The 24,851-nt window shown below is 41.6% G+C and overlaps 1 protein-coding gene across 2 annotated transcripts in view; it reads left to right on the top strand.

The window, feature by feature from the left end:
- The window catches only part of lsamp (limbic system associated membrane protein), a 464,480-nt gene that overhangs the window by 403,987 nt on the left and 35,642 nt on the right, over nt 1–24,851 (top strand). For both annotated transcript variants that reach the window (XM_085245205.1, XM_085245204.1), the window contains one exon: nt 22,990–23,115. In XM_085245205.1, the coding sequence (XP_085101331.1) occupies nt 22,990–23,115 (126 nt within the window). The remainder of the gene's footprint in view (nt 1–22,989; nt 23,116–24,851) is intronic.

The raw sequence follows: 24,851 nt of genomic DNA, 5'->3' as shown, positions 1-24,851 counted from the left end.
TACTTAGAAAACAGGAAATACTTTGTATCAATAGGTAACTTCACATCTGAGCAGACAAGTATCACATGTGGAGTTCCCCAAGGTTCCATCTTGGGACCCCTTCTGTTTAACATCTACATGCTCCCACTGGCACAGATTATAAACAACAACAAAATAAACTATCACAGCTATGCAGATGACACACAAATATATATCACAATGTCACCAGGAGACCGAGGCCCTGTACAGGCTCTTGGTAAATGCACTGAGGAAATCAATGACTGGTTGTGCCACAATTTTCTCCAGCTAAACAAAAACAAAACTGAGGTAATAGTCTTTGGCGCCAAAGAAAAACGATTACAGGTCACCAGAGAACTTCAATCTATACATCTAAAAACCACAAACCAGGCGAGAAATTTGGGTGTAGTGATGGATGCAGACCTAAACTTAGAAAAACACATTAAGACAATAACAAAGTCAGCTTACTATCACCTCAAGAATATATCAAGGATAAAAGATCTGATGTCTCAACAGGACCTGGAAAAACTAGTCCATGCATTCATCTTTAGTAGGCTTGATTACTGTAACAGCATCTTTACAGGTCTACCTAAAAAATCAGTCAGACAACTACAGCTCATTCAGAACTCTGCTGCTCGAGTCCTCACTAAGACCAAAAAAGTGGACCACATCAGTCCAGCTCTGAGGTCTTTACACTGGCTGCCTGTCCGTCAGAGGATAGACTTTAAAGTTCTGATGCTGGTCTATAAAGCTCTGAATGGTTTAGGACCAAAATACATCAATGACCTCCTGACCCAGTATGAACCTTCCAGATCCCTCAGGTCATCTGGATCCGGTCTTTTATCAGTTCCCAGAGTCAGAACCAGACACGGAGAAGCTGCATTCAGCTTTTATGCTCCTTATATCTGGAACAAACTCCCAGAAAGCCTCAGATCAGCTGAAACACTCAGTTTATTTAAATCCAGGTTGAAGACTCACCTATTCTCAGCTGCATTTGAATAAAGCACCAAATCCACACTTTTAAGCTTAAATTTCAAAACTTACATTTAACTACTGATTTTATCTACTGTTCTGATTTTATCTGTTTTGATTTTATATACTGTTTTGTTTGTTTGTTTGTTTGTTTGTTAATTAGTTAGTTAGTTTATTTGCTTGTTTTAATCAATTTTAAATCATGCTTTTTATTTGTTCTTGTTTCTAATGTCTCTGTAAAGCACTTTGAATCACCTTGTTGTTGAATTGTGCTATACAAATAAACTTGCCTTGCCTTGCCTTGCCTTGCCTTGTCCTGATAAATTCCTGCTGTTATACAGCAACATCACATTACAAAATAAAACAATAAAACTATAAAATAAAACTAAAAACCAACGAATAAGTCTAAAAGCTGGTAAATATTACTTATTAAAGATCACAGTATCAATATCATCAAACCTTCATATATACTCAACTGCTTAACGCTCAGTTTGAGCTACAGTAAAGAATTTTACAATCACTGTGTGTCTGGAGTGATTTAAAGAGAAAGTCAGAAATCACTGACAGACATCAAGTGCTTTGCATATGCACATCCTCATGTTTTTTTAGTGAGTCTACTTGGCTGCTTCATCTCCCAGTGCCCACTGCCCCACCAGATGTCTGGCATGGTTTTCAGTTCAACATATGGTCGCCGGCGCTGATGCAGTGCTTTACATAAAGAGTCTTCTGTGAGGCAGGAGAGTGCTAAACACTTGTTATGGAGCATATGTCTTGTTGGATGTGTTTTTGATTAAAGGATGCTTTTCGCAAATGGTGAGGGAGGGACAAGTTAAGAGGATTCAGGCCTCGCCAGAATTGTTGTCAGCTGATGTCCTTTTGTATCAAATATGGTAACATACGACTGAAGTGAAGGTGAATTTCAAAGCGTCTTGAAAAGTGTCTTGATATCACTTAGTCAGTTTAAAGTTTAAAGAATACACATGCTCTTTAATCTCAACAGAAGCCCTGAGAGACACTATGAATACACCTCACTAATGAGAATAATATTGCTTATCACTTACTGAAGGAAAATATTTATGACACTTCATCGCTGTGTGTTGCCGCTCTCCACTGCATAGCCGTCTAACAGCTAAAAGTAGAGTCAGGAATGTGTCTCTTCCTTTGATGGCACAGCTACAGACTTGATGGGAAGTATCTGTTCCTAGGAGGGTCTTTGTGAGTTGGCATGGGTCGGCTGCTGCAGTGTCCACTGTAGTAAATAACATATGGGCTTGTTATCTCTCCACAGAGCTAGAAGGCACTCGATGCCAGCCGCTTACTCATTAGACTGCAGCTCAAGGCAAAGCACAGGAACAGAGAGAATGAACAAAACAGTAAGGAGAGGAGACAGGGTAAAAGTGACAGTGATGTGGTAAGAGTTACGGAGATGGAAGGGCAGCAGGGAGAGGTAACAGCAGACCGAGGTTATGCTCATGTAAGATATGTCTATAAACGTGTAGGTTAAAGGCAGTCACATCTCAGAAGTCACAGGAGGGAAAGTGCAAATACACTTCGCCTATGTATAGCAAAAGCAGCAGCTAAACCAGCTGTAAGCTCAGTCTGAGGATGTGTGTGTGTGTGTGTGTGTGTGTGTGTGTGTGTGTGTGTGTGTGTGTGTGTGTGTGTGTGTGTGTGTGTGTGTGTGTGTGTGTGTGTGGCATCGTGGGGTAGTCTCCAGCTGAGTGTGTCAGGTGTCTACCAGCTGTTCACAGCTCTTCACACAGCAAGAACCAACATGCTCGGTGGAAAGTCCACAAATCTGGAACCTGATCAACACAAACACTGACAACAGTGCTTTGTTTTCACGTTTCTGAGCCAATCACCCAAAAATAAATTTTTTGCAAACTCTGCTTGCTCGAGATTTTTTAAATCAGCGCTGTCCAACTTAATTTTAGACCGTTTTGTTGTCATTAGGTAGCTGTTGACCTTAGCTGCTGTCTTATGTTGGGACATTACTCACTCAGTAATTGGTTTTTAAACAGTTTAAGGTGAACATTAAAAAAATAGTCCACAATGGAATATTTATATTGGCTGTTCAAACAACTATGTCACTTTGTAAACATTACGGATAAATATCTCGGCAATGCCTGGAACAAGGAAGATCATACATTTACTGCAGGTATGGTATGCACACAAGTACTCAATGATCTCAGTCAGGCTCGACCCACTGAGCACACACCCAACCTACAGGGTGGCATCCTGGTGCCAGATGCCACAAGACATCCCAGATATCCAGAGCAGACAGACAAGGGGTTTTAATGTTGTGGCTGATCCTTGTATCTTTGGAAAACCACAAATTCCTTCTGTCGTGCTTGATAAAGATAAACAAGCCAATTCAATTAGTTTCAGATTAACAATTTTTGTTTAGATGTGTGTCATCTTTAACTTGCTAGGATGGTATTTACCAACCAGCACTTTGCCCTCAGCATTTGCTCTTGCAAGAGGAGGAAAAGTACCAGTTCATGAAATTTCCTGTGACAGCCTCCTGGGCTAGACGCTGTGTTGTGAATGTACTGTACTATTGTGCTCACACAGGCACTAAACCGTTAAAGTGCTTACTGTGTCCTATGGATCAAGAGTAAAGCGCGCTGTAAGCTGGTTATTGCAGCGTCACGTCACGGACAGCTGTAGGTATGTCCAGTTTAGCCAATTAGAGGGAGACCAGAGGCCGATGGTTGACTTTTATGGTTACAGGTTTGGAGGGAAGAGTTATGTGAAATATTTTGAAGCTTAAATTAAAACTACATTGAAACCTACTGAGACACATTTCCTTTTGTGACTTCATTTAAAATAACAGAGCGCTACGGAGGGGAGAATTTTAAATTAGAAGAACGGCCTTATTATTGAGGAAAGTTCAGACTGTCTTTTCTTTTTTAAATTTATCCTGCTTTTTTTTTTTCTTGCAACACTAAATCTTTAAATATGCACATATTTTCATGCAGAAAGCCACTAAAGAAACTACAAAATTAATTATGGTAACACTTTATTTTACAGTTCGTGCACACTTTGATTAATTTCCCCTGACATGAAGTAAAACTGAGAGAACATTCTGACACATTTGTTTGAGTTTAGTGTTGAGTTACTGAGTGAAAAATCCCTCATAGGAAATTTTAAGCTTTTTTAAAGCTTTAATGTAGGAAACTTTTACCTGAAGTGATGTGTAATCAAGGAGAAATCATTTCGGTGATAGGAGCTAAGTGTGGAGATTTAATTGTAAGTGTACTAAATGAACAGTGTCTTCACATATAATTAAAGATATTTAGGCCCATAATCTGCTGCTCCTCATTTTATTTCCCAGAGGGCATCTGCCAAACTGTCTGTACTGTCCTTTATAACGTCTAAATGTGCATTTGGGTGAGTGGTTTTCTTTAATTACAGATTACATCATTAAGTGTCAGGTGGCTTGTGCTCATCAATCCCTTTGGTCGTTTTGCTATTAGAGCAGCGAGAGTCCATCACCGCTGCGGACTGAAGTAAAGAACCTCTGGACCTGCTCTGAGGTTAAAAGTTAATAGCTGCTATCAAAGGAGTCTGGAGGCTTCTAGTCTGGTGAGGGGACTGAAGTGTTAACGGACATAGACACGCATACACAAACACAGAAATATCCAGACACGTATGCACGCTTGATGGTCCACATTATGGGGTGCGCTTCAATTTAGTGAATTGCTGCAAATGGGGGCAAATCAGGTAGTATTGATTAGTGAGTGCAGATTGCTGGTTTAAATTCCTCAAGGGCCTCTGAGGATCAGGGGAGTAACTCTGAAAGGCCATCTGAATGTCACAATAAGTCAAGCTGTAATTTGATAGGCCCACTTTACTGCCCAAGTGGACAAAGAGAGAGAACATTGTGGCTTGAAACCTCTAGTTTTACTTCCAATTTGCATAAATCAATAAGCCACTGTCTCAGTTTGGAAAAGCAGTGTAATAAATCAGTGCTCGGTTTATATATGCACTCACTTAGTGATGATGGAGTATTTCTTTTTTTCAATCCTACCACCACAGCGCCTACCCGTTTATTAAAAACATGTAGGTAAACATCGCTCATCCTGTTGTTCTTAGTAAACAGTACTAACAGAAACACGAAAATGGAAAACCATCCTGCGCTGCAACTTTTGGTTCCGAGGTTTTGCTGAATCAGCTGTACTAAACGAGACAGGGAATAGGTTTGGAGTTAGAAAGCGGGGGTGATGGTCGTTTCACAATGGAGGGAAAATGGAAAGTAGTTGGTTATAAAAGACGTCTGATTTGAGCTGCATAGGTGTATGGATTGTGGGAGGTCTTGCCCGCTCCAGTAACCCTTATATGGACAAAGTGACATCATGAGCAATGGTGCTTGGAAGCAGAAGAGCAAAGGCCAGGAAGTGGTATTAAATAACTATAAAAAAATGGTTCCTGTGGAGGGAAAGATGGACAACGCAGCCAAGATTCAGTAACCTTGGATTTAGCTTGTCTGGCCATCTTTGTTTTTCTCATTATCATATTAGCGGTGTGATACCATAAACCTCTAAATCATGTGACCGCTTGAATACAAAGTCTGCTTTGCCTTTTGTTGGCAAGTCCCCTACACTTCACAGGTGCCAAGCTTAAAGCGCAAAGCGCCTGAGCAAGGGAAGGATTTACGGAGCTACCTCCGCTAGGCCGAGATAAGAACAACGCCTCTGTGGAATGTATAAACGCAGTTATTTTTCATGAGGACAAGAGCTGCCATTAGTTGATTTTATAAAAGAAGTAAAAAAAAATACTTGGCAGCGTATTCACTTCTTTGGTTCTCCTTGGTTGATAGTCTGGAGCTTGTTAGGAAAAAACTGTTACTACACTTTTCTACCTTCCACCTTCTGTTTCATCTCTTTCAATGCAAACACCAATTAAATGTTCGTATGATTTATGAGTTGCTGCACTGGCAGGACCTCCATTGGAAAAAAAACCCAACTCTTAAAACAGACTAAAAACAACAACATCTCCTTAATTATTCACCTTGGTGTCCCCGAGTAGCACAAGGTCTACTTTATAAGGAATGGGCGGAGATGTGTGAGGCTCAAACACCTTCACTAAAACACTACACAGAAAGGGTTTTTTTCACGCCTTTCTCCCCGACTTCCATCGATGCCTCCAGCAGCCATCCGTCTCATATCCAGTGTTCTTTTGAAAGCTTCACTGGCATCTTGGGTTTTTAAAGCACTGCTGCTGCTAATGGCTACGGCTGGGATGAAGGAGAGGCGCTGTCTTCTTCTCTGTCATCACCTCCCTCATCTCCTGTTTCTCCTTCTTCTTCTCTTCAATTTTAGAAACAGTGTGTAAGGGGAGGAGTGGATCCCAGCTGGCACTGCCAGGTCACTCGAGGTTCTTCTCCTGCAGCTGTAGCAGCAGCAGCCAATTTCGCAGACCTGCTCTCTTTAGTTCAGTTCTGCAGAGGAAACAGTGTGTATGCATGTGGATCGCTGCAGAAAAGCAACCCTTGGTGTCTCAAAATCTCCCTGATATTTCGCCTCTGTTGCAGTGTTACAGTACAGTCAAAACAGTTGTTCGCTTTTGTTTGTGTCAGTCACGTAAGCGCAGGTGTGTCTTATTACATTGAGTTAACATGATAGATTACTTTGAGATAAGGTGTGTTTGAGAGTGAGTCTGTTTAGGGGAATATAATCAGTGGTTCAGCCACAAGGCCCCGTGCACACATTGCAGATGTTTGGAGACGTAGACGCTACGATTACAGCTTGCTCTTTACTTTCCTCTGTCAGTTTCTGCGTCCTCTGGCCTCCTCTGCTCTTTCAAAAATCGATCACTAAGCCATATTATTGTGTAGGGGTGCCAATTCTTTGTGGCAGATTTATCAAAAACTTTTCTGTTAGCATTTTATTTACTTTCCCTGTGTGTTTGACCCCAAAGTTCAGACAAAATGATTTCTAAGTGCTCTCCTACTTTCTACAATAACAGCTTGCCATGTGAGGTCAAGGTGCTAAAGTGGAGATGCTGAAAAAAGCAAAATCACACAAATGTGAACATAAAATAACACCAGCATTAAGGCACAGCATGCAGCATGTGCTTGTTTGAACAGTGACAGCTCCAGTCAGCTGGTTATATTGGTTTTTTTTCCATGGGGGGGTTCGGAGGGGAAAGTTTTTAGCTGACCTTGTTTATAGCAGACAGGTAATTGGCGGTAAAGCTTCCAAGCACTAAAAGCTAAAGAGCTGCAAGTGCTTTCTCCTGATTATCTTCTAATGGTTTCAAATTAGCTGAGCATAATCGTACGCCTCTTCTGCACTCGCTGCCACATCACTCCTCCAAATGTCACACTGAGAGCCAGCGGGGGATAAATGTCTCCGAGAGCAAATCAGCCCAAGGGGGGGAAAAAAAATCCAAAACATGTAACAATATTCACGTTTTACGGTAGTAAAACGTGAATATTGACGTGATCTAGATAAACGTGATCTACCGTAAAATAACTTTAAGTTATCCATGTAGGCAAAGTTGCATCCTGTTTTCACTCCTGCCATCCCTGCTCCTGTTCAAAGCCCTATTTAACGCTCACTACAGGTTTATTTGCGAAAGCCCAAGCAACAGTAATAGTCTGTTTGTTTTTGTTTTTTTCTGTTATGCTTCACATGTTGGTCCACTCTCTGTGATATCACCAGCTGATCATGCTGCCTGTGTGATCTGTGTATTTATTTGGCTTTAACTTGCAGGTCAAAGCACTTTTCTAGCTTTTTCGTCATGAGTGCCGAGTGTTCACAGCATTAATCATCATCCTCCTCCCCCGTGTTGCAACGTTTCTTAAAGTGAAGGAGGCAGTTTTGAAAGGGCCAAATCAAACGTCTTTGTTTTGCTAAATTACATTTAGCTGTAACTCGAGTTCGCGCTACACGCAAATTCAAAGTCACTCTTTTTCTTTTTTTACGTGCACTTTCTCCAGATCTAAGGCAAACTGGAGACATTTCTGTAAATTGTTTCAAATGAGCACATTTTGCATTAGAGGAGGAGACGTTTTGTGATTTGTCATTGCTCGTTGCACACAGTCATGATTGCATGTATAATTAATACAGACTGGCAGCACACATTGACAATCTGTTCTCTGCGTGCTTTGATTTTCCAACCTTATTAGTAGATATGAACATCAATTTTAAATGATTCTGCAAAGTCCATTTGGCTTACATTTAGTTTGCAGTTTCACACACCATATCTGCACATGTTAGCTGTTGTATTATTAAGGTACTGTGGTTATGGTAAATGCATGATGGGTAAGCTATGATAACACAGCTGAATGTTCCCAGCGACTGCAGCGATGCATACATTCATGATTAACACCACCGCCTCTAAATGCTCTTTACATATTGTGCGTGGTACTTCATGCATTGCTTTTGATGCTTTTCTTGGTACTTACGGTGCAGCGTGTCCTTGAATCATCTTCTTTTCAAGAAATGCTGGATTGGAGTGTCAGCATTACTCACCAAATAGTTTAGTGAACGAATTCAAACTGAATGAACAATTTGTGAGTTTTTGTTTGTATTAACGTGTGAGTTCTCTGTGATTAAAGGAAGGCAGGTGGTAAAATGCTCAGATTCTTTCCTACAAATGAAGCAGATTACCGGCATTATTTATTGGCCACAGCTGCTTTTAAATTGTGTCAAAGTGCAGCTCTCTGCCTTGATGTGCTGGGGTTTATGTTTTTTTAAATAGCTATAGACGATAAATCATGAGCCACAGTTTCATTATCTGATAGCAGCTGATATAATGTGCAATGTCTTGTTGTTATTATTGTTGCTTAATTGTTATTTACAGTGATAACAGTTAGTCCTTATATACATAATCTTTAATCATATCCATTATCCTATTATTGGGATTTTATACACAGATTCAATCTAATAAACAAGTCACCATTACCTGCACTGTGCAGGTGTTAGAATGCAAGCTGGCCAACAGGACTATAATTTTCCTACTTTTACTTCTGTTGTCTAACAATGCTGTTTGGTAACTTGTGAAGAACCTGTTGTGAATGTGAGGTAGATAAAGACCATAAAGTGTATAGAAAGAAGCACTGTATGACTGTATGGGTAAATGTTGTGTAAAGTGCCTCTAGTGGTCAGTAAGCTGAGAAAAGGGATATACAAATGCCTGCCTACTTCAATTTTTGATAATGATTAAGCATAAAGTAGCAAGTACGTTTACAGACCAGACCTTGTTCCCAGCAGCTGCAGCATAGAAGATTTTACTTAAGTTATCAATCTTACGGTGATTGGTATGTAGTCACTTGGGTTAACATTAGAGATGCACTGATTGCAATTTTCTTGGCGCATTTCATTTTTTTCTCTGTGACCTGCCAATTCTGATTTTCTTTCGAAAAACTATAATTGACAGGTATATAAAAATGTAAATCTACTTTTCTTCAAAGAAGTTTCTTAAAGAAATCATTCAACTTTATAATTTCCTCTAAAACTGCAGTAAGTTACAGGCTCTCCCTTCACTTTTACAACTGAATATAAAATGCTGTGCTGCTGGAAGAAGGTACAAATGATTAACTGAAAATGAGTTGTGGTACACCCACCTTTACATAACATATTGTACTTCATCTCACTAAGCAAAAGCAACAGCACCAGGTGCATGTAACAAAACAAAATTCAGGCATAATTTTCCAGTATGTTTATATCTTCACCAGATAGCAGGGCATCCAGCCTTGTCTCTGCATCCACTTGTCTCTGCAATTTGCTCATACCGAGGCTGCTGGCTTGTGGGTTTGTGACTGGCTATGGGTGCTGACTAGCATTAGCTTTCCCTTTTCCCCATCTTTAAAATGTCCATATTCCAGTTATGAAGGTGATTTAAATGTCTGATTAGTTTGGGGGGGGGGGGGGGGGGGGGGGGGGGTTTGTTCTTTTGTTAAATTTTGTGTCTCCAGTCACAGTGAAATGCTAGAAAGGGACCAGACTGTAGTCAAAGGAGCTTGGAAAGAAAAGCGTCTGGACTTCTTTAAGTTGCTTGAAGACGTTTCACCAAGGATAAAGGACACTCTTTCGAGGATGCCAATGTTCACATTTTGGACAGAGAGGACAGATGGTTCGAAAGAGGAGTGAAAGAAGCCATCTATGTCCACTGTGAGCGACCATCTTTGAACAGAGGCGGGGGTTTACGACACCAACTCTCTGCCATCTATAATCCAGTTTTGAGTTCCCTTCCCAGACGCCTTAATGCCCACTCACATCCTGGGCCATCTGACCTCAGGAATTCGCATGATAAGTGGGGCCAGGTTTCACAATGAACTCACCCGAAACTCTGGCTGATTGGGACTCACACCCAGTTTCACACCTTGGCTCAGGCGATTAGAGGATCATCAGGGGGTCCTTTTGTCCCTCTGTGGGGGGTCACTCCCACTAGGTTTATATCTGGGACTCTCCACCATTTGACCTTAGAACTGAAGAAGCTTCTCGGATGAGAGGTGAAACGTCTTCAAGCAACTTAAAGAAGTCCAGACGCTTTTCTTTGCAAGCTCCTTTGACTACGATGACCTGGATGACTGAGAACGTTCACAGACATACGGACCAGACTGTAAATGGGCACACGCAAGGCTGACCAGGCACTCAGCAAATAAGTCAGTTCTGTGCCTTAAACTCTATTTAATACGATCAAACCACTGGGCAGCATGGTGTTTCGGTGGTTAAAACTGTAGTCTCATAGTCTAAGGAGCTTGGAAAGAAAAGCGTCTGGACTTCTTTAAGTTGCTTGAAGACATTTCACCTCTCATCCGAGAAGCTTCTTCAGTTTTAGGGTCACATGGTGGAGAGTCCCAGATTTAAACCCAGTGGGAGTTTCCCTCCAAAGAGGGACAAAAGGACCCCCTGATGACCCTCTACCTAATCACATGTTTAAATCTGGGACTCTCCACCATGTGACCCTAAAACTGAAGAAGCTTCTCGGATGAGAGGTGAAACGTCTTCAAGCAACTTAAAGAAGTCCAGACGCTTTTCTTTTCAAGCTCCTTAGATTACGATGACCTGGATGACTGAGAATCTTCACAGACATGTAGTCTCATAGCAAGAGTCCTGGCTTCAAACCTGGGTAGGGCCCTTCTGTGTGGAGTTTGAATGTTCTTACAAGTGCATGCACAGGTTTCCTCTGAAAGTTCTGATTTCTGCCCAGGAAGTCTCACAGAAAAGATGTTGTATCTCAAGTGTTTCATTTTGTGTTTATATTAAAATAACAAAGTTGTTTGTTTTTTTTAAAGTGAGGTAAATTAACACTCAAGTTGTTTGTTGTTCGGACAGAGACACAGCTTCTCTAATAACTTTGTTGGACAGACTCTCTTATTTTACAATAATCTCACCAAACTTGAAGCTATTACTGTAAAATATAATCTTATTTGCTATAATCAGGGTGTTCTAACAGGTATGCACAAAGTTAGCGTCACATGCAAAACCTATAAAATAACATTACCACCCCTATAAGGTCTCTTTATCATTAACCTGGGGCCATTCTGTTACTGCTTCTGTCACTGGCACTACTCACAGTGACAGGCAGAGGTGGACACTTTCATCAGGACTCACCACCACAGTAATAATATCACCACTAAAAATCAGAGCACACAAATTCATGTTATGAATACTTATCACATTATCATCTTGGTTTGATTATTCTGTAATGTAATAGATGTCTGTATCTAGAGACAGTGCTAAAGGAAAGTGAGTTGTTATCATACAGAGACAGGCATTTTATTGCTTTCAATGCCCAGCCCACCAAGCGTCTCTGTGGTGAATACTCAGTCACAAGGACTAAGGAACTGCCTGTGGTTTCTCTTTCCTTGTGCGTGCCCACACACTTAAAGAAGCAAAGCTAAACCATAAACACATTCCTCCTTAATTACTCTTCTCTGCCTCGTTCTGCTGTCTCTCACTCTGTCTTTTGCACTCTTGTCTTTCGTTCTCTCTTTGAAGTTTGAAATTTGAATTGAAAGCAAGGTCAGCATATTTATACTGTTTGCATCACAGATTTATTTATTTATTTATTTCCAAACAAAACAGGAGATCATTAGCCAAAAAAAGACATATATTATTATTATTTGTTATTTTTAATACAGACCTACTGAATCTGAAATGGAAAACTCCTTTAAACTGTAGCTTGCTGTATTTTTATCTATGAATACTAACAAACTTTATTTTTGGAAGTGGAAGAGAGAAATGAAGTTAAAAGTAGGTCCACTTGAGAATACAGTTCCCGACGTGTAGAGAAATGATTGTTCACGTGAAATTGTACACGGTTAAAATATTAAATATATTTTTCCATGACTCACACAAACCCTGCCATCGTGCAAACGTCAGCAGAGATGCTGTGCATCATTGTGGAATTCATCCTTCCTGTAGTTGCAGATGCAAAGTGGAGTTTCAAAAAGCTGCCCTTTCCAACATTGCTCCTTGAAGGTTGACCTATGACTAAGATTACAATTCACAGCTTCCTTCCCCTCCACTCCTGACATCTGTACACCAGGCACTATATAGCCACCGGAGCTGAAATGTAATGCACACTTCTTTTCTTTCACTATTGTATTGCTTTGTACAAGTCCTCTCCTCTTCCCCCCAGTCTGGCCTTCCCTCCCATTTACAGAGGCGACAGGGTTATCAGAGTATGAGCAGTTGTTTTTTCCCCAATCCATTTTTATCTATGCTTCAGAGGATTAATTCTCCAGTCACACTTTCTACTCAGCCAATCAACTTTCCCACCCGCTGCTGGTTGTTTTTGAGGTTGGGGAGAAAAAAAAAGTCAATTGGGTTTTTTGTCACCTCGATCGAATGTTTCCGCCCCGCCATCCCCCTGTTCCATCTCAGCATATCTGATGAACCCATCTTCATTTTGGCTTGGTCATTTGACTACAGCGATAACTCTGTATGACTTCATTTAAAAGGCCGTTTGGAACGACTCTGTCTTGTCATTTCGTATTAGAGAAAGCGTTTGCTTGGGGTCGCTGTGCACCCATGTGTGTGCATGTGTGTGAGAGTCAGTGTGAGTGTTTTGTGAGATAGCTAAAGAAAGAAAGCAAGATGCCAGTTCAGTGATGCTTTTGCCAGCTATTACTGATGCTGTACGGAGACAAAATTTCTATAATAACTTTGCTGGAGAAACAATCTGAAAGATACAACCAGTGAAAAATTGCTTCTTAGAAAAACACGGTCGATATGGAGGAACATGGCAGCTTTATTTCAGGTTAGCACTGCAAGTCCTATCAGATTTAAATAGCAGATGAATTCCCACTCAGTTGCTACAAATGTGTTTGCCACTTATGTGTTTGTTAGTTATACAATCAGCAGCACAATAGGCTTTCATATACAGCGGGAAGAATAAGATTTGAACAAGTCATTAATTGTCTGAGTAAATGTATTTCTAATGGTGCTATTGACATGAAATTCTCATCAGATGTTGGTAACAACCCATCCAGTCCACATGTGTCCATAAATTATGTGTACAATCAGAAATGACACAGGGGAAAAATATCTAACACATAAAGAGAGGGAGGTGCAGAAAGGCACAGAAAAACATGACAACAGTTAGAAAGCATTCCTGCCACTTACTTTCAGGCCCTACTGACTATATAAAGATAGCACTGCTGGGGCAATAACCTGGAAGTGGAAAGAACATCATTTCACCATAAAGTGGCCACGACCAGGTGCTCCCCACAAGAAGTGAAAAGAATTATGAGAAGCGTTGTCCAAGAGCTAAGTAGCACTTGTAGAAAGCAACAGAAAAACCTGGAATCACCGGGTACAATTATTTCAAAGAAAACAATAAGTAAGCCACCATGGTCACGGTCTCCACGCAAGACTATGTTGGTGAAGACAAAGCTTGCTGAGGGGCGTTTAAAGTTTGCTAAACAACATTTAGACAAGCCTGGGAAATACTGTGAGAGTATCATCTGGTCAGATGAGACCAAAATTAAACTCTTTGAATGCCATAAGACACTCCATGTTTAGAGTTGTAAAGGTACTGCAACCCTAATAACACCACACCAGCAGTGAAGTTTAGGTGTGGAACATGATTGTGTGGGGCTGTTTTCAGCATACAGCACCGGCACGCTTCATACAATTGAAGAACAGATGAATGGTTAAAATGTACCGAGATGAAAAAAAATCTGTTGCCGTCTACCAGGATGATGAAGATGAAACGAGGGTGGACGTTTCAGCAAGACAATGATCCAAACACACAGCCAAGGAAACTCTCAACTGGTTTCAGAGGAAGAAAGTAAAGCTGCTAAAATTTTTCCAGTCAATCACCTGAAAAGAACTAAAGGCTTTTGTGCAAATTATTAAATAAATTTCAGTTAGTGTGTTCAATACGTTTTCCCTGTGTCATTGGATGGGTTGTTACTGACATTTGGTAAGAATTTAATGTCAACTGCACCTTTAGAAATATATTTATTTAGAAAATTGGTGACAATTCAATGCTTATTTTACTCGCTGTAGGCATCAGAACTCAATGGTGCGATATCTAAAGCAAACCTCACTGCAAAAAGAAAACTAAGTACACCTGCTGGTGTGGATAACACCAACAACCAGAGCACAGTTGGAGCACAGTCTTTATTGTCGGGCCAATGAGTAACTTTAATGGAGCAGTAAGGGTTTAAGTGCTGTGTTTATGGACAAATTGACAGCAGTTGTTGAAAGCTGGAAGTGTGTTAAATTTCCAAAACAGCTTTTTACAACTGATTCTGGGGCCTTTGACACTTTCAGGCAGATAAACAATACATTTTAATGGTTTACTTTGATTTTTATGCATAAATGACAAGCCCACATTACTCTCATGCACATAACAACATTTGTTTTGAGTAATGATGCTGTTCTAATATTTTGACAACTTTACACCTCCTAAATTCATACTTCGCCGGAGTGATAATTCATCCGTTATCAATGTTTGAACCTTTTATTGTTTTATGTAAAGCACTTTGGTATGCCCAAGGCTTTTAAATGTGCTCTATAAATAAAGATTGTTGTTGTTGTTGTTCACGTCTCTGTGATGATGAAGACAGAGTTGTTGTTTTTTTAATCAGAGTTCGCTGTGGGGTGAGATAGAGACATGTGTGAGCATTAATGCAAGTCAGTCAAAATGGCTTCAAATTTAATTCACACATCTCTGGTTTTGATAACATCTGTTCAACACCATCCACCATCTCCAAGGCAAGCTTTCCCAGATGAATGTGCCTGATCCCATCTGCTGGTGGATCACTGACTTCCTGACGGACAGGAAGCAGCATGTGAGGCTGGGAAAGAATGTCTCGGACTCCCGGACCATCAGCACCGGCTCCCCTCAGGGCTGTGTTCTTTCTCCCCTGCTCTTCTCCCTGTACACCAACTGCTGCACCTCCACCCACCAGTCTGTCAAGCTAATCAAGTTTGCAGATGACACCACCGTTATTGGACTCATCTCGGACGGGGATGAGTCTGCCTACAGGAGGGAGGTTGAACGTCTGGTGTCCTGGTGCAGCCACAACAACCTGGTGCTGAATGCCCAGAAGACAGTGGATATTATTGTGGACTTCAGGAAGCACACAGCCCCCCCCCCCCATCATCCTGACTGACACCCTCATCACCTCTGTGGACTCATTCCGCTTCCTGGGTACCACCTAGGGCTGGGCGATATGACCCAAAAGTCATATCTCGATATTTTTTAGCTGGATGGCGATATAAGATATATATCTCGATTTTTTTTTTTTTAAAGCCATAAGTTAAGAACAAAAAGAGAGTTCTTAGTCACACTGTGTCCCAGATGTCACACGGGCACTTTTATTTACATACAGCGTAGATGTACATGAAAAAGTTACTCAAAAATAAATTATCAGCATTTATTAAATAATCATGGTCCATAAATAAAAGAAAACAATGTTGTTTTTGTGCATAACAAAAAGCTCACAATTGTGCAGTCAAAATGTAAACTAATAGACGCTGAGCATAATAACAAAGAGAGATTTCACAGCTGCACCACGTCTCTGAACAGGTGCCATTTGTGGTCCTTATAAACACACAGTACGTATCACTCCGCGAGGCTCCTCCTCGGTAGCCGTAATCCTCCGACAATCCATCAAGCGGTGCAGCTCCGTAGCTTAGCAAAGTCATATTAAAACATTTTTTGACAGATTGCTGAGCGCTGTGTACCACATAAAATCGGTTCGCGGTCAGTAAGCACAACCAGAATTCATACATAAGGCGCACTGTCGATTTTTGAGAAAATGAAAGGATTTTAGGCCGTGCAGCCCTTCCGGGCTGCATGTCGTTAGCGCGGTTAGCTCGCTAGCGCGGTTAGCTCGCTAACACGTTGACGCCGTCCAGCCCCACGCACGGTAACTCACTAACGGAGATTTTCCGCTTTCATCTTGTCATTGCCTGCAGGTGAAGCTATGGGGGAGGCGGAGTTGTGTTCAGTGAAGGAGAGGCGAGGCGAGGCCGAGTAACGTTGTGTAGAGACAAAAGTGGACGAAAGAGAGGCAAACCTGCGGCTCCACAAGTATAATTATAACGTAACATAGACTATATCGATATAAACGATATTGTCACATCTTATATCTCGTATGAAAATATATCGATATTTTTTAAAAACTCGATATATCGCCCAGCCCTAGTACCACCATCACCCAGGACCTGAAGTGGGAGCCCACCATCACCTCCGTCATTAAGAAAACCCAGCAGAGGATGTACTTCCTGAGGCAGCTGAAGAAATTCAACCTGCCAACACGGACGATGATGCAATTCTACACTGCAATCATCGAGTCCATCCTCACCTCCTCCATCACCGTGTGGTATGCTGGAGCCAATATCAGGGACAAACAGAGACTGCAGCGTGTTGTGTGCTCTGCTGAGAAGGTGATTGGCTGCAGACTCCCATCTCTGCAGCACCTGTACACCTCCAGGACACTGGGGCGTGCAGCTCGGATCTCAGCTGACCCTTCTCACCCTGGACACTAGTGATGGGATTTCCGGCTCTTTGTAGAGATCCGGCTCTTTCGGTTCGGCTCACTAAAAAGAGCCGGCTCTTTCGGCTCCGAACCGGCTCTTTAGGTTGTTTTGTTGCTTTAATTAATTTATTATTAACAATAATATAAAATTATGCACAAAAGGAATTACTAACATAAAAACAAGTGGTTTTATTTATATATGTTTATATATAAATATATGCGGTGGCCCCTAGAGACAAAACACGTACAAACTCCAAAACACATTTCTAGCATGAACTGAACTTCCAAAGCCGAGCTACTAGATCACTTAAATTACACAATTGAAAGCATGTGTGTATTGTTTGTGTATTTATACACAGGCACTCATATATATATTCAAATAATTTAAAAAAAAGTTCATTTACCTGTTATTACCACACACCAAATCCGGTCGTTGGTACTTGCTGGCTTGTGTAGCCACAAGATAACAAAGGCTCAACACTGCGCCCAGCATCCTGGAGCACTTCTGTTGTCTTTTGTACGTGTATTGAGTTTTTATGTGCTTCTGAGTTTTTACGTGCTTCGGAGTTTGTACGTGTTTTTACGTGTTTTGGAGTTTTTACGTGTTTTGGAGTTTGTACGTGTTTTTACGTGTTTTGGAGTTTGTACATGCTTCAGAGTTCGTACGTGATTTGAAGTTTGTATGTGCTTTGTCTCTAGGGGCCACCGTAAATATACTTTTATTTATTCACTCCACATAAAATGTAATAAATAAATCATATAATACAAAAATCAACTATTCACATTTCAAGTTTTAACTATTTAAATTTTCAGCTTTTTCCTTTCACAAATTTAAAGTGAAAAGAACACAAAACACTGCAAACCACAACACAATTAAATATAAATTATAATATGAAAACTAAAAGAACATGCATATTCTCTGTCATATGGACCTGCATGAATAAACTTTCTCAATCCTTTATCATCTGCAACTGAAAATAGTTGTGGATGATTACTATACCTTTCTAATGTTGTTGTCCCTGCCTCTCTTTCTCTCTCTCTGGCTCTGTTCCTGTGCTACTGAGTGTAACTACCGCCCCTCCCCCCTCTGCCCAGCATAAAGCACAAGGTTCGCGTGCAGAGTGAAGCGGAAAAAAAGTGCGAGAGAGAGGCTGAGAGAAAGAAAAAAAAAAAAAAACCCACGTGACGGCTCGCGATAAGGAGCCGGCTCGCGTCGTTCACGTCAAAGAGCCGGCTCTAAGAGCCATTTCGTTCGCGAACGACCCATCACTACTGGACACAGTCTGTTTGACCTGCTCCCCTCAGGCAGGAGGCTCCGGTCCATTCGCACCAGAACCTCTCGCCATAAGAACAGTTTCTTCCCCTCTGCTGTTGGACACATGAACAATAACCATATGATTGTTCCCACCACTAACACATGACCCTACGCTGTGTTCACTGCAGCATTCCATGTTTGGCACTGTTCACCACCTGCACTCATGTATATATCTATCTATGTCACGGGGTGGAAAGGGACAAGTTATTTAAGTTTTGCATGTTTTGTTGTTTTACCTTTTTAATATTTTAATGTGAAGTGTATTTACTTAGTTTTTATATTGCATGTATTGGTCATGTTTTGTGCAGTGGTTATGTTGTTGCATGTTTTCGTTATACTGTCAAATTGTCCTGGAAAGACTCCGCCCCTACCTGATAGTAAACTGATCACACCTGCGAGAGATCCCAGAGAGGCCAATAAGAGGGCCTGGCAGACCATAGAGCAGAGGGGGAGAAAAAGCTTGAGAGAAGGCTTGAAAGGAGGAGAGACATGGCATGGTAACCGGTGTGGGCGACGGCCGCGCAGAGCGGCACAGAGGCCCGGCTATAGGCAGCTGGCCAAGGCGTGCGGCAAGGGAGAACGAGACCAGAGATCGCGGACGACCGCGCACTGGAGGGAGTGATCGGAGCTGAGCGGAGAGGTCTGTGCTGGTGTTGACGGGAGGTAGCTCCTCGCCGAGAGAGGCCCACGGCAGGGGATAGAGAGGCAGCGGGATGGCGCCTTATGTCCCCGGGACGGCGAGTCTATGGCTACGCGTGTGAAGCACAACACAGTGGTGGGCGGAGTTAGGAGCTCTGCCCATCTGGGGTAGGTCCCGATTCATCCCGTCTAAGACGAACCTCCAGTGGAATTTAAGAATGGTGACTGCCGCTGGCCCCCTCTCCTTTTTCTAGTTGGCATCAGAATGAAGAGGCCGACAGGACGGCGACAATCCTGTTGGTTTCTGCACCGTTTGGACTTTTATATCGTGGCGGATGCCACTGGACTGTTGATGTTGTGTTTTATTGCTTTTTATTGTGTTACCCCTTGGCCAAGGTTGGTTTAATTCATTTTGCATTTTTAACTATTTAAATATAATAAATTATATTTTAATTATACAGTTTTTTAATCGTGTGCTTTCCCTTGGCGGCTCCACTGCTCTGCCCGCTTTGAGGAAGGTTTCCTTCCTTTTTAAAAACACAAATCACCTGTGGAAAGAAGATAAGAGAAAGATAAAAATCAGCCTTTCCGCTCCGTTACATAATTGGCGTTGTCGACAGGATACGGAGCCAGAGCAGTTGGGTTAGTCAGGGGAAATGCAAGATATAATGTTATGTGTATATTAGTGCCTCAATAATGTGTGTTTTAGGTCGTATGTCCCCTGAGCAAATGAGTATGGACAGTGTGCACAAGTATAAGTGTTGGCCACACCAAGAATGAATGAAGAACGTCCAACCGAGGTTGTCATGGGAGGCCAGCTGCAGGCTTGCGGGAGGTGGGGCAGCAGTGCTTGGGATTAAGCACGAGATCCAGGTTAGGCCTGGAAGTATCCCCACGGTAGCAGCCGGGTGCAGTGTAGGACCTTATGGCTTCCGGGTAGCTATGCTACGAGGACGTGAGAGTGATTGCTCGTTTGTGGCCTTGGACTGAATGGTGCACTTTTTTTTATATTTTTGCTTGGGGGTAGAAGACAGAACCGGACTCAAGAAAGCTTCATGACTGGAAGCTGGGTTTTTAGCAGGGACTGCTAATCTTTCAGTGTGGGGGGATGTCACGGGGTGGAAAGGGACAAGTTATTTAAGTTTTGCATGTTTTGTTGTTTTACCTTTTTAATATTTTAATGTGAAGTGTATTTACTTAGTTTTTATATTGCATGTATTGGTCATGTTTTGTGCAGTGGTTATGTTGTTGCATGTTTTCGTTATACTGTCAAATTGTCCTGGAAAGACTCCGCCCCTACCTGATAGTAAACTGATCACACCTGCGAGAGATCCCAGAGAGGCCAATAAGAGGGCCTGGCAGACCATAGAGCAGAGGGGGAGAAAAAGCTTGAGAGAAGGCTTGAAAGGAGGAGAGACATGGCATGGTAACCGGTGTGGGCGACGGCCGCGCAGAGCGGCACAGAGGCCCGGCTATAGGCAGCTGGCCAAGGCGTGCGGCAAGGGAGAACGAGACCAGAGATCGCGGACGACCGCGCACTGGAGGGAGTGATCGGAGCTGAGCGGAGAGGTCTGTGCTGGTGTTGACGGGAGGTAGCTCCTCGCCGAGAGAGGCCCACGGCAGGGGATAGAGAGGCAGCGGGATGGCGCCTTATGTCCCCGGGACGGCGAGTCTATGGCTACGCGTGTGAAGCACAACACAGTGGTGGGCGGAGTTAGGAGCTCTGCCCATCTGGGGTAGGTCCCGATTCATCCCGTCTAAGACGAACCTCCAGTGGAATTTAAGAATGGTGACTGCCGCTGGCCCCCTCTCCTTTTTCTAGTTGGCATCAGAATGAAGAGGCCGACAGGACGGCGACAATCCTGTTGGTTTCTGCACCGTTTGGACTTTTATATCGTGGCGGATGCCACTGGACTGTTGATGTTGTGTTTTATTGCTTTTTATTGTGTTACCCCTTGGCCAAGGTTGGTTTAATTCATTTTGCATTTTTAACTATTTAAATATAATAAATTATATTTTAATTATACAGTTTTTTAATCGTGTGCTTTCCCTTGGCGGCTCCACTGCTCTGCCCGCTTTGAGGAAGGTTTCCTTCCTTTTTAAAAACACAAATCACCTGTGGAAAGAAGATAAGAGAAAGATAAAAATCAGCCTTTCCGCTCCGTTACATCTACTTAGCACTTTTAATTCTTATTCTTATTTTTATTTTCATGTCTATTTAAGCGTTATATGACAGTATGTTTGCACTAAGTACCGCAGCAATTTCCTAATGTTGTAAACCTGCTCAACATTTGGCAATAAAACCCTTTCTGATTCTGATTCTGATTTAGTTGTTTTAAATTAACAGTGGCTCCATTTAGAATAAGCAACAAACACAGTTAGGAATTACTGAAAAATAAGCAAAGTCATTTGGATTTTCTCAATGCTTTGTCAGATAAAGCTCATTTTCACATACACTACACTTTTTTTCAGAATAACTGAAAAACTAACGTTTTGTGCATTCAAGTCCTTCCTAGGTGCCAGGAGGAAATGACATTGTTTCAGAAGGAGCTGTAAAAATCCCACTTCTATTAGATGATTGGCATCAGTTGTTTCATTCATGCCTCACAATCACCGTGCACGGCTTATTGTCTGCTGGAACTTTCACACTAACACAGGCGACTGTCAGAGTTCGCTTCACCCTGCCAGCCTCCTTCCTGGTGGCTATATTATCAGGAGTGTTTGTAAAATGGGAACCAACTGTTCTTGTGTTGGATTCAGAGAGTTCCTTCAAAACTGAACTATTTGACAGATATGGGGGTTCAGTTATTAACAAAAACATAGTGGATGAGAGGATAGCTAGATAGAAAAGACCATTCTTCCTCCTCCTCCTTCTCCTTCTTCTTCTTCTTCGTCTTCTTCTTCTTCTTTTTTTTTTTCTTTTCTTAGGTAATAATGATACCCTGGTCAGTTAGGTAGAAGGATTGCCAGTAACAACATGCAGCAAGCGCTTATAAGTAAAGTAAACACCTACTGATTCCTGCTGACTGTAATAGAGATCTGTGAGTCTGTGCATGTGCCTCATTTAATATAGCCGGGTTTACAGTTTGTTGAGCCCAAAGGAATATAAATCTGACACACATACGTATGAACACAGACCCTGAAATTAGAATAATAAATCCATTTATTGTACTCATAGTAACTTAAAGTTTTTGAGAAAAAAAAACAGTCAGTATTGCTGTTTCTCCTGCATAATGCATGTTCCAGCATTCATCTTATTCCAAAGTCATTGATCATTTATGTATTTTTTGGCCTCTCATCTGCATATACAATACTTTATCCTTTAAAAAAAAGAAAACAACACTGATGCGTTCCCTCTACATCTTTCATGATTGATTGCACCTTAGCTGCTGACTCACTTTAACGCTGACTGTAAAGTCTTAATTCTTTTATGGGATTTTTGTGGCGCTTGTTTGTTTTCTGTGGGGGGAGGAGGAGGGAGGGCACAGGAAAGGACTCTCCCTCCTCTGTGTGTTTCTGTTTGTTTGTGCGGGTGTGACAGCAGCAGGAGTGATGTGTAAATCGGTGATTGCGAGGCAGGATGATCTGTGACGAGATGAAACGGCGCCGTGTCGCTTTGAACATCAGTGTCAAATTCACACGCACGTATAGCGGGATCCTCATTTCAGCCTTAAATTTGGATTATATATTAAATAAAGCCTACTTCCCTCAAAATAAACTCAAAGTGAATCTGCGGCAGCCGTCTGGTGGGTCCCCATATGACAAGACAGGCAATCTGTTTTTATGGGCTCAGGTCCCGGGGCAGGGGATTAAATTGCTTATTTGGATCCTGGGTTAAGAAAGTTTACCATAAGTACCTCTGAGGGTTATAGTAACAGGGGCAGAAAAAAGTTCTCTAAAGCTTTTTTAACACCTACTTTTAACTGAGAAGATCCAGGTTAGCTTGTGTCTCCATCTAAGAGTTTTTATGCATGTATGGTTAAGAACAAAAAGCAACTTTGTGTGTTTGGTGAGAATATGCATGGGTTTGATGACAATTAACATCCTCTGTCGTTCATGCTCATATTTAATAGCATTATTAATCTTGTTGTCATTTCTCTTGTGTCTTCAGTTCCAGCCAGTATCTACCAAGTGTCAAATGACATTACGGTGAATGAGGGCAGTAACGTTACACTCAGTTGTTTGGCCAATGGCAGACCAGATCCTGCAATCACTTGGCGACTGCTCAACCCATCAGGTAAGAACTGTCAATCAGTACTCATTATCACATTTGAATAAAAGGTTTTTGTTTTCTTAAGCAAACCATGAATAAACATCTTTTTTCTTTTTGGGTGCAGAAGATTAATGTCTGTCAACTTTACTAAAGCTTAAATTTGGTGGCATGACTCTGTTCTGAGACCCAGAGAGAGCAGAGGCGAGAATCCCATCACTGAAAATGGATATGGCTACAGATAGATAGTTGAAAGATGAATCTCGGGTCAGGCTAAAGCATTTCAAATACTATATTATATATGAGATATGAGCCAGTTGATGGAAGGGTAGGTGGAGAAGTGTATCAGCTAAGATACCAGCTAAGACTGAGATCAGCTGATCTGCGTCGCTTGTGGCTGAAACTGATTTTGCAGCCAATTAACTAACAATGTTGGATTTTTCTGGATCAATTTGTATGTTATGATTTGTTTCATAGCACACATTGGATTGGCAAATACTCAAAACAATAGGAAAGTCCAGAGTTGAGCTATTTGGCCACAATGGCAATAGGTATATATATGGAGTGGTAAAAGTGAGGAACAATGAACCAGCTGTCATGCATGGTGGTGGCAGCATCATGCTGTGGGGCTGTTTTGCTGTGAGTGGTACTGGTTACAGTACATTGCACAACATGTTTGGAATAATGACTACATTCAAGTTCTTCAACTTTACTTTAAATCAACCGCATGATGTTAGAAATAAGTTTTCCAATAGGACAGTGATCACAAACACAAATCAAAACTGCTTTTTGGAATGGATAAAGTAGGCTAACATTAAGGTAGGCTGCGTTAGAACATATTAACATTAATGCAGTCTCGAGAACCTTTCCTAGCCACTTTAACCCTCACTCATACCTTGCTTCAGGTGCCCTCAGTAGGTCAGATGATAAAGTGGGGCAAGGTCTTATAATTTTTTTACCCTTAGCCCCCGGTTATGGTAATGACCCACACTTTCTTCATGCCTTGGCTGATGTGATGATGACCAGTAATGTATCCTCACCTGCCAAGGGTTAAAATCCGACCACTAGCTGTTAATACATACCAGCTAGTTTCCACCTTTTGTTTTTAGAGCTGAAGAAGCCTCATGGAGAAGAGGTGAAATGTATTCACAAACTAAAAGAAGTCCAGTTGCCTTCTTTTTTCAAGCTTTTAACCCGCACATTGGGCTACCAGACTGTTTTCCCAAAGCCCCAACCATTTCAAATAAACTACCAATTCTGCCAAGAAGAGTGGTCAAATATCCAGCCAGGATTATTCAAGATGCTTATATACCTTAATAAATGCATGTAAATTTAACTTTCAGAGAATCCCTATATTAGCTTTTTGCATATAGTTGTCAAGCTGGTGTTTATGAATGCCATTAAAGTGTACAGGGGAGCTGGGTTGTGTTGCATCGCTCCATACATGTGCATCCCTCAGATATTGGCGACATTGTTGCTTTGGGATTTAATCCAATTTCAGAGAAAAGATAAATGTCTCGAACTGCTGATAAGCTTGTAGTTTGATGGATGAAGATGCTCGAGTTGACAACTTCGTGGTTTGATCGCAGCCTTGCTCTGATTTAAAGTCTTTCTATTTATGTGTCTTTATCAATTACTGCATCGGTTTGTCAGCACAATCAAATACATCCATTTCCTGCACCTGGAAGCAGAACAAATCAGAAGTTTCCTTTTCTGTTTTTTTTCTCTGTTTGCATTAAAGAAGAGTGATTTTTTTTTACCCA

The sequence above is a fragment of the Mchenga conophoros genome, linkage group LG14 (assembly GCF_057382185.1).
Source record: "Mchenga conophoros isolate Kocher_MC1m ecotype Shallow Benthic linkage group LG14, M_conophoros_male_GT1.1, whole genome shotgun sequence".
Lineage (NCBI taxonomy): Eukaryota > Metazoa > Chordata > Actinopteri > Cichliformes > Cichlidae > Mchenga > Mchenga conophoros.
Note: the sequence above shows the minus strand (reverse complement) of the source record. Positions and strands in the feature narration are given on the sequence as shown.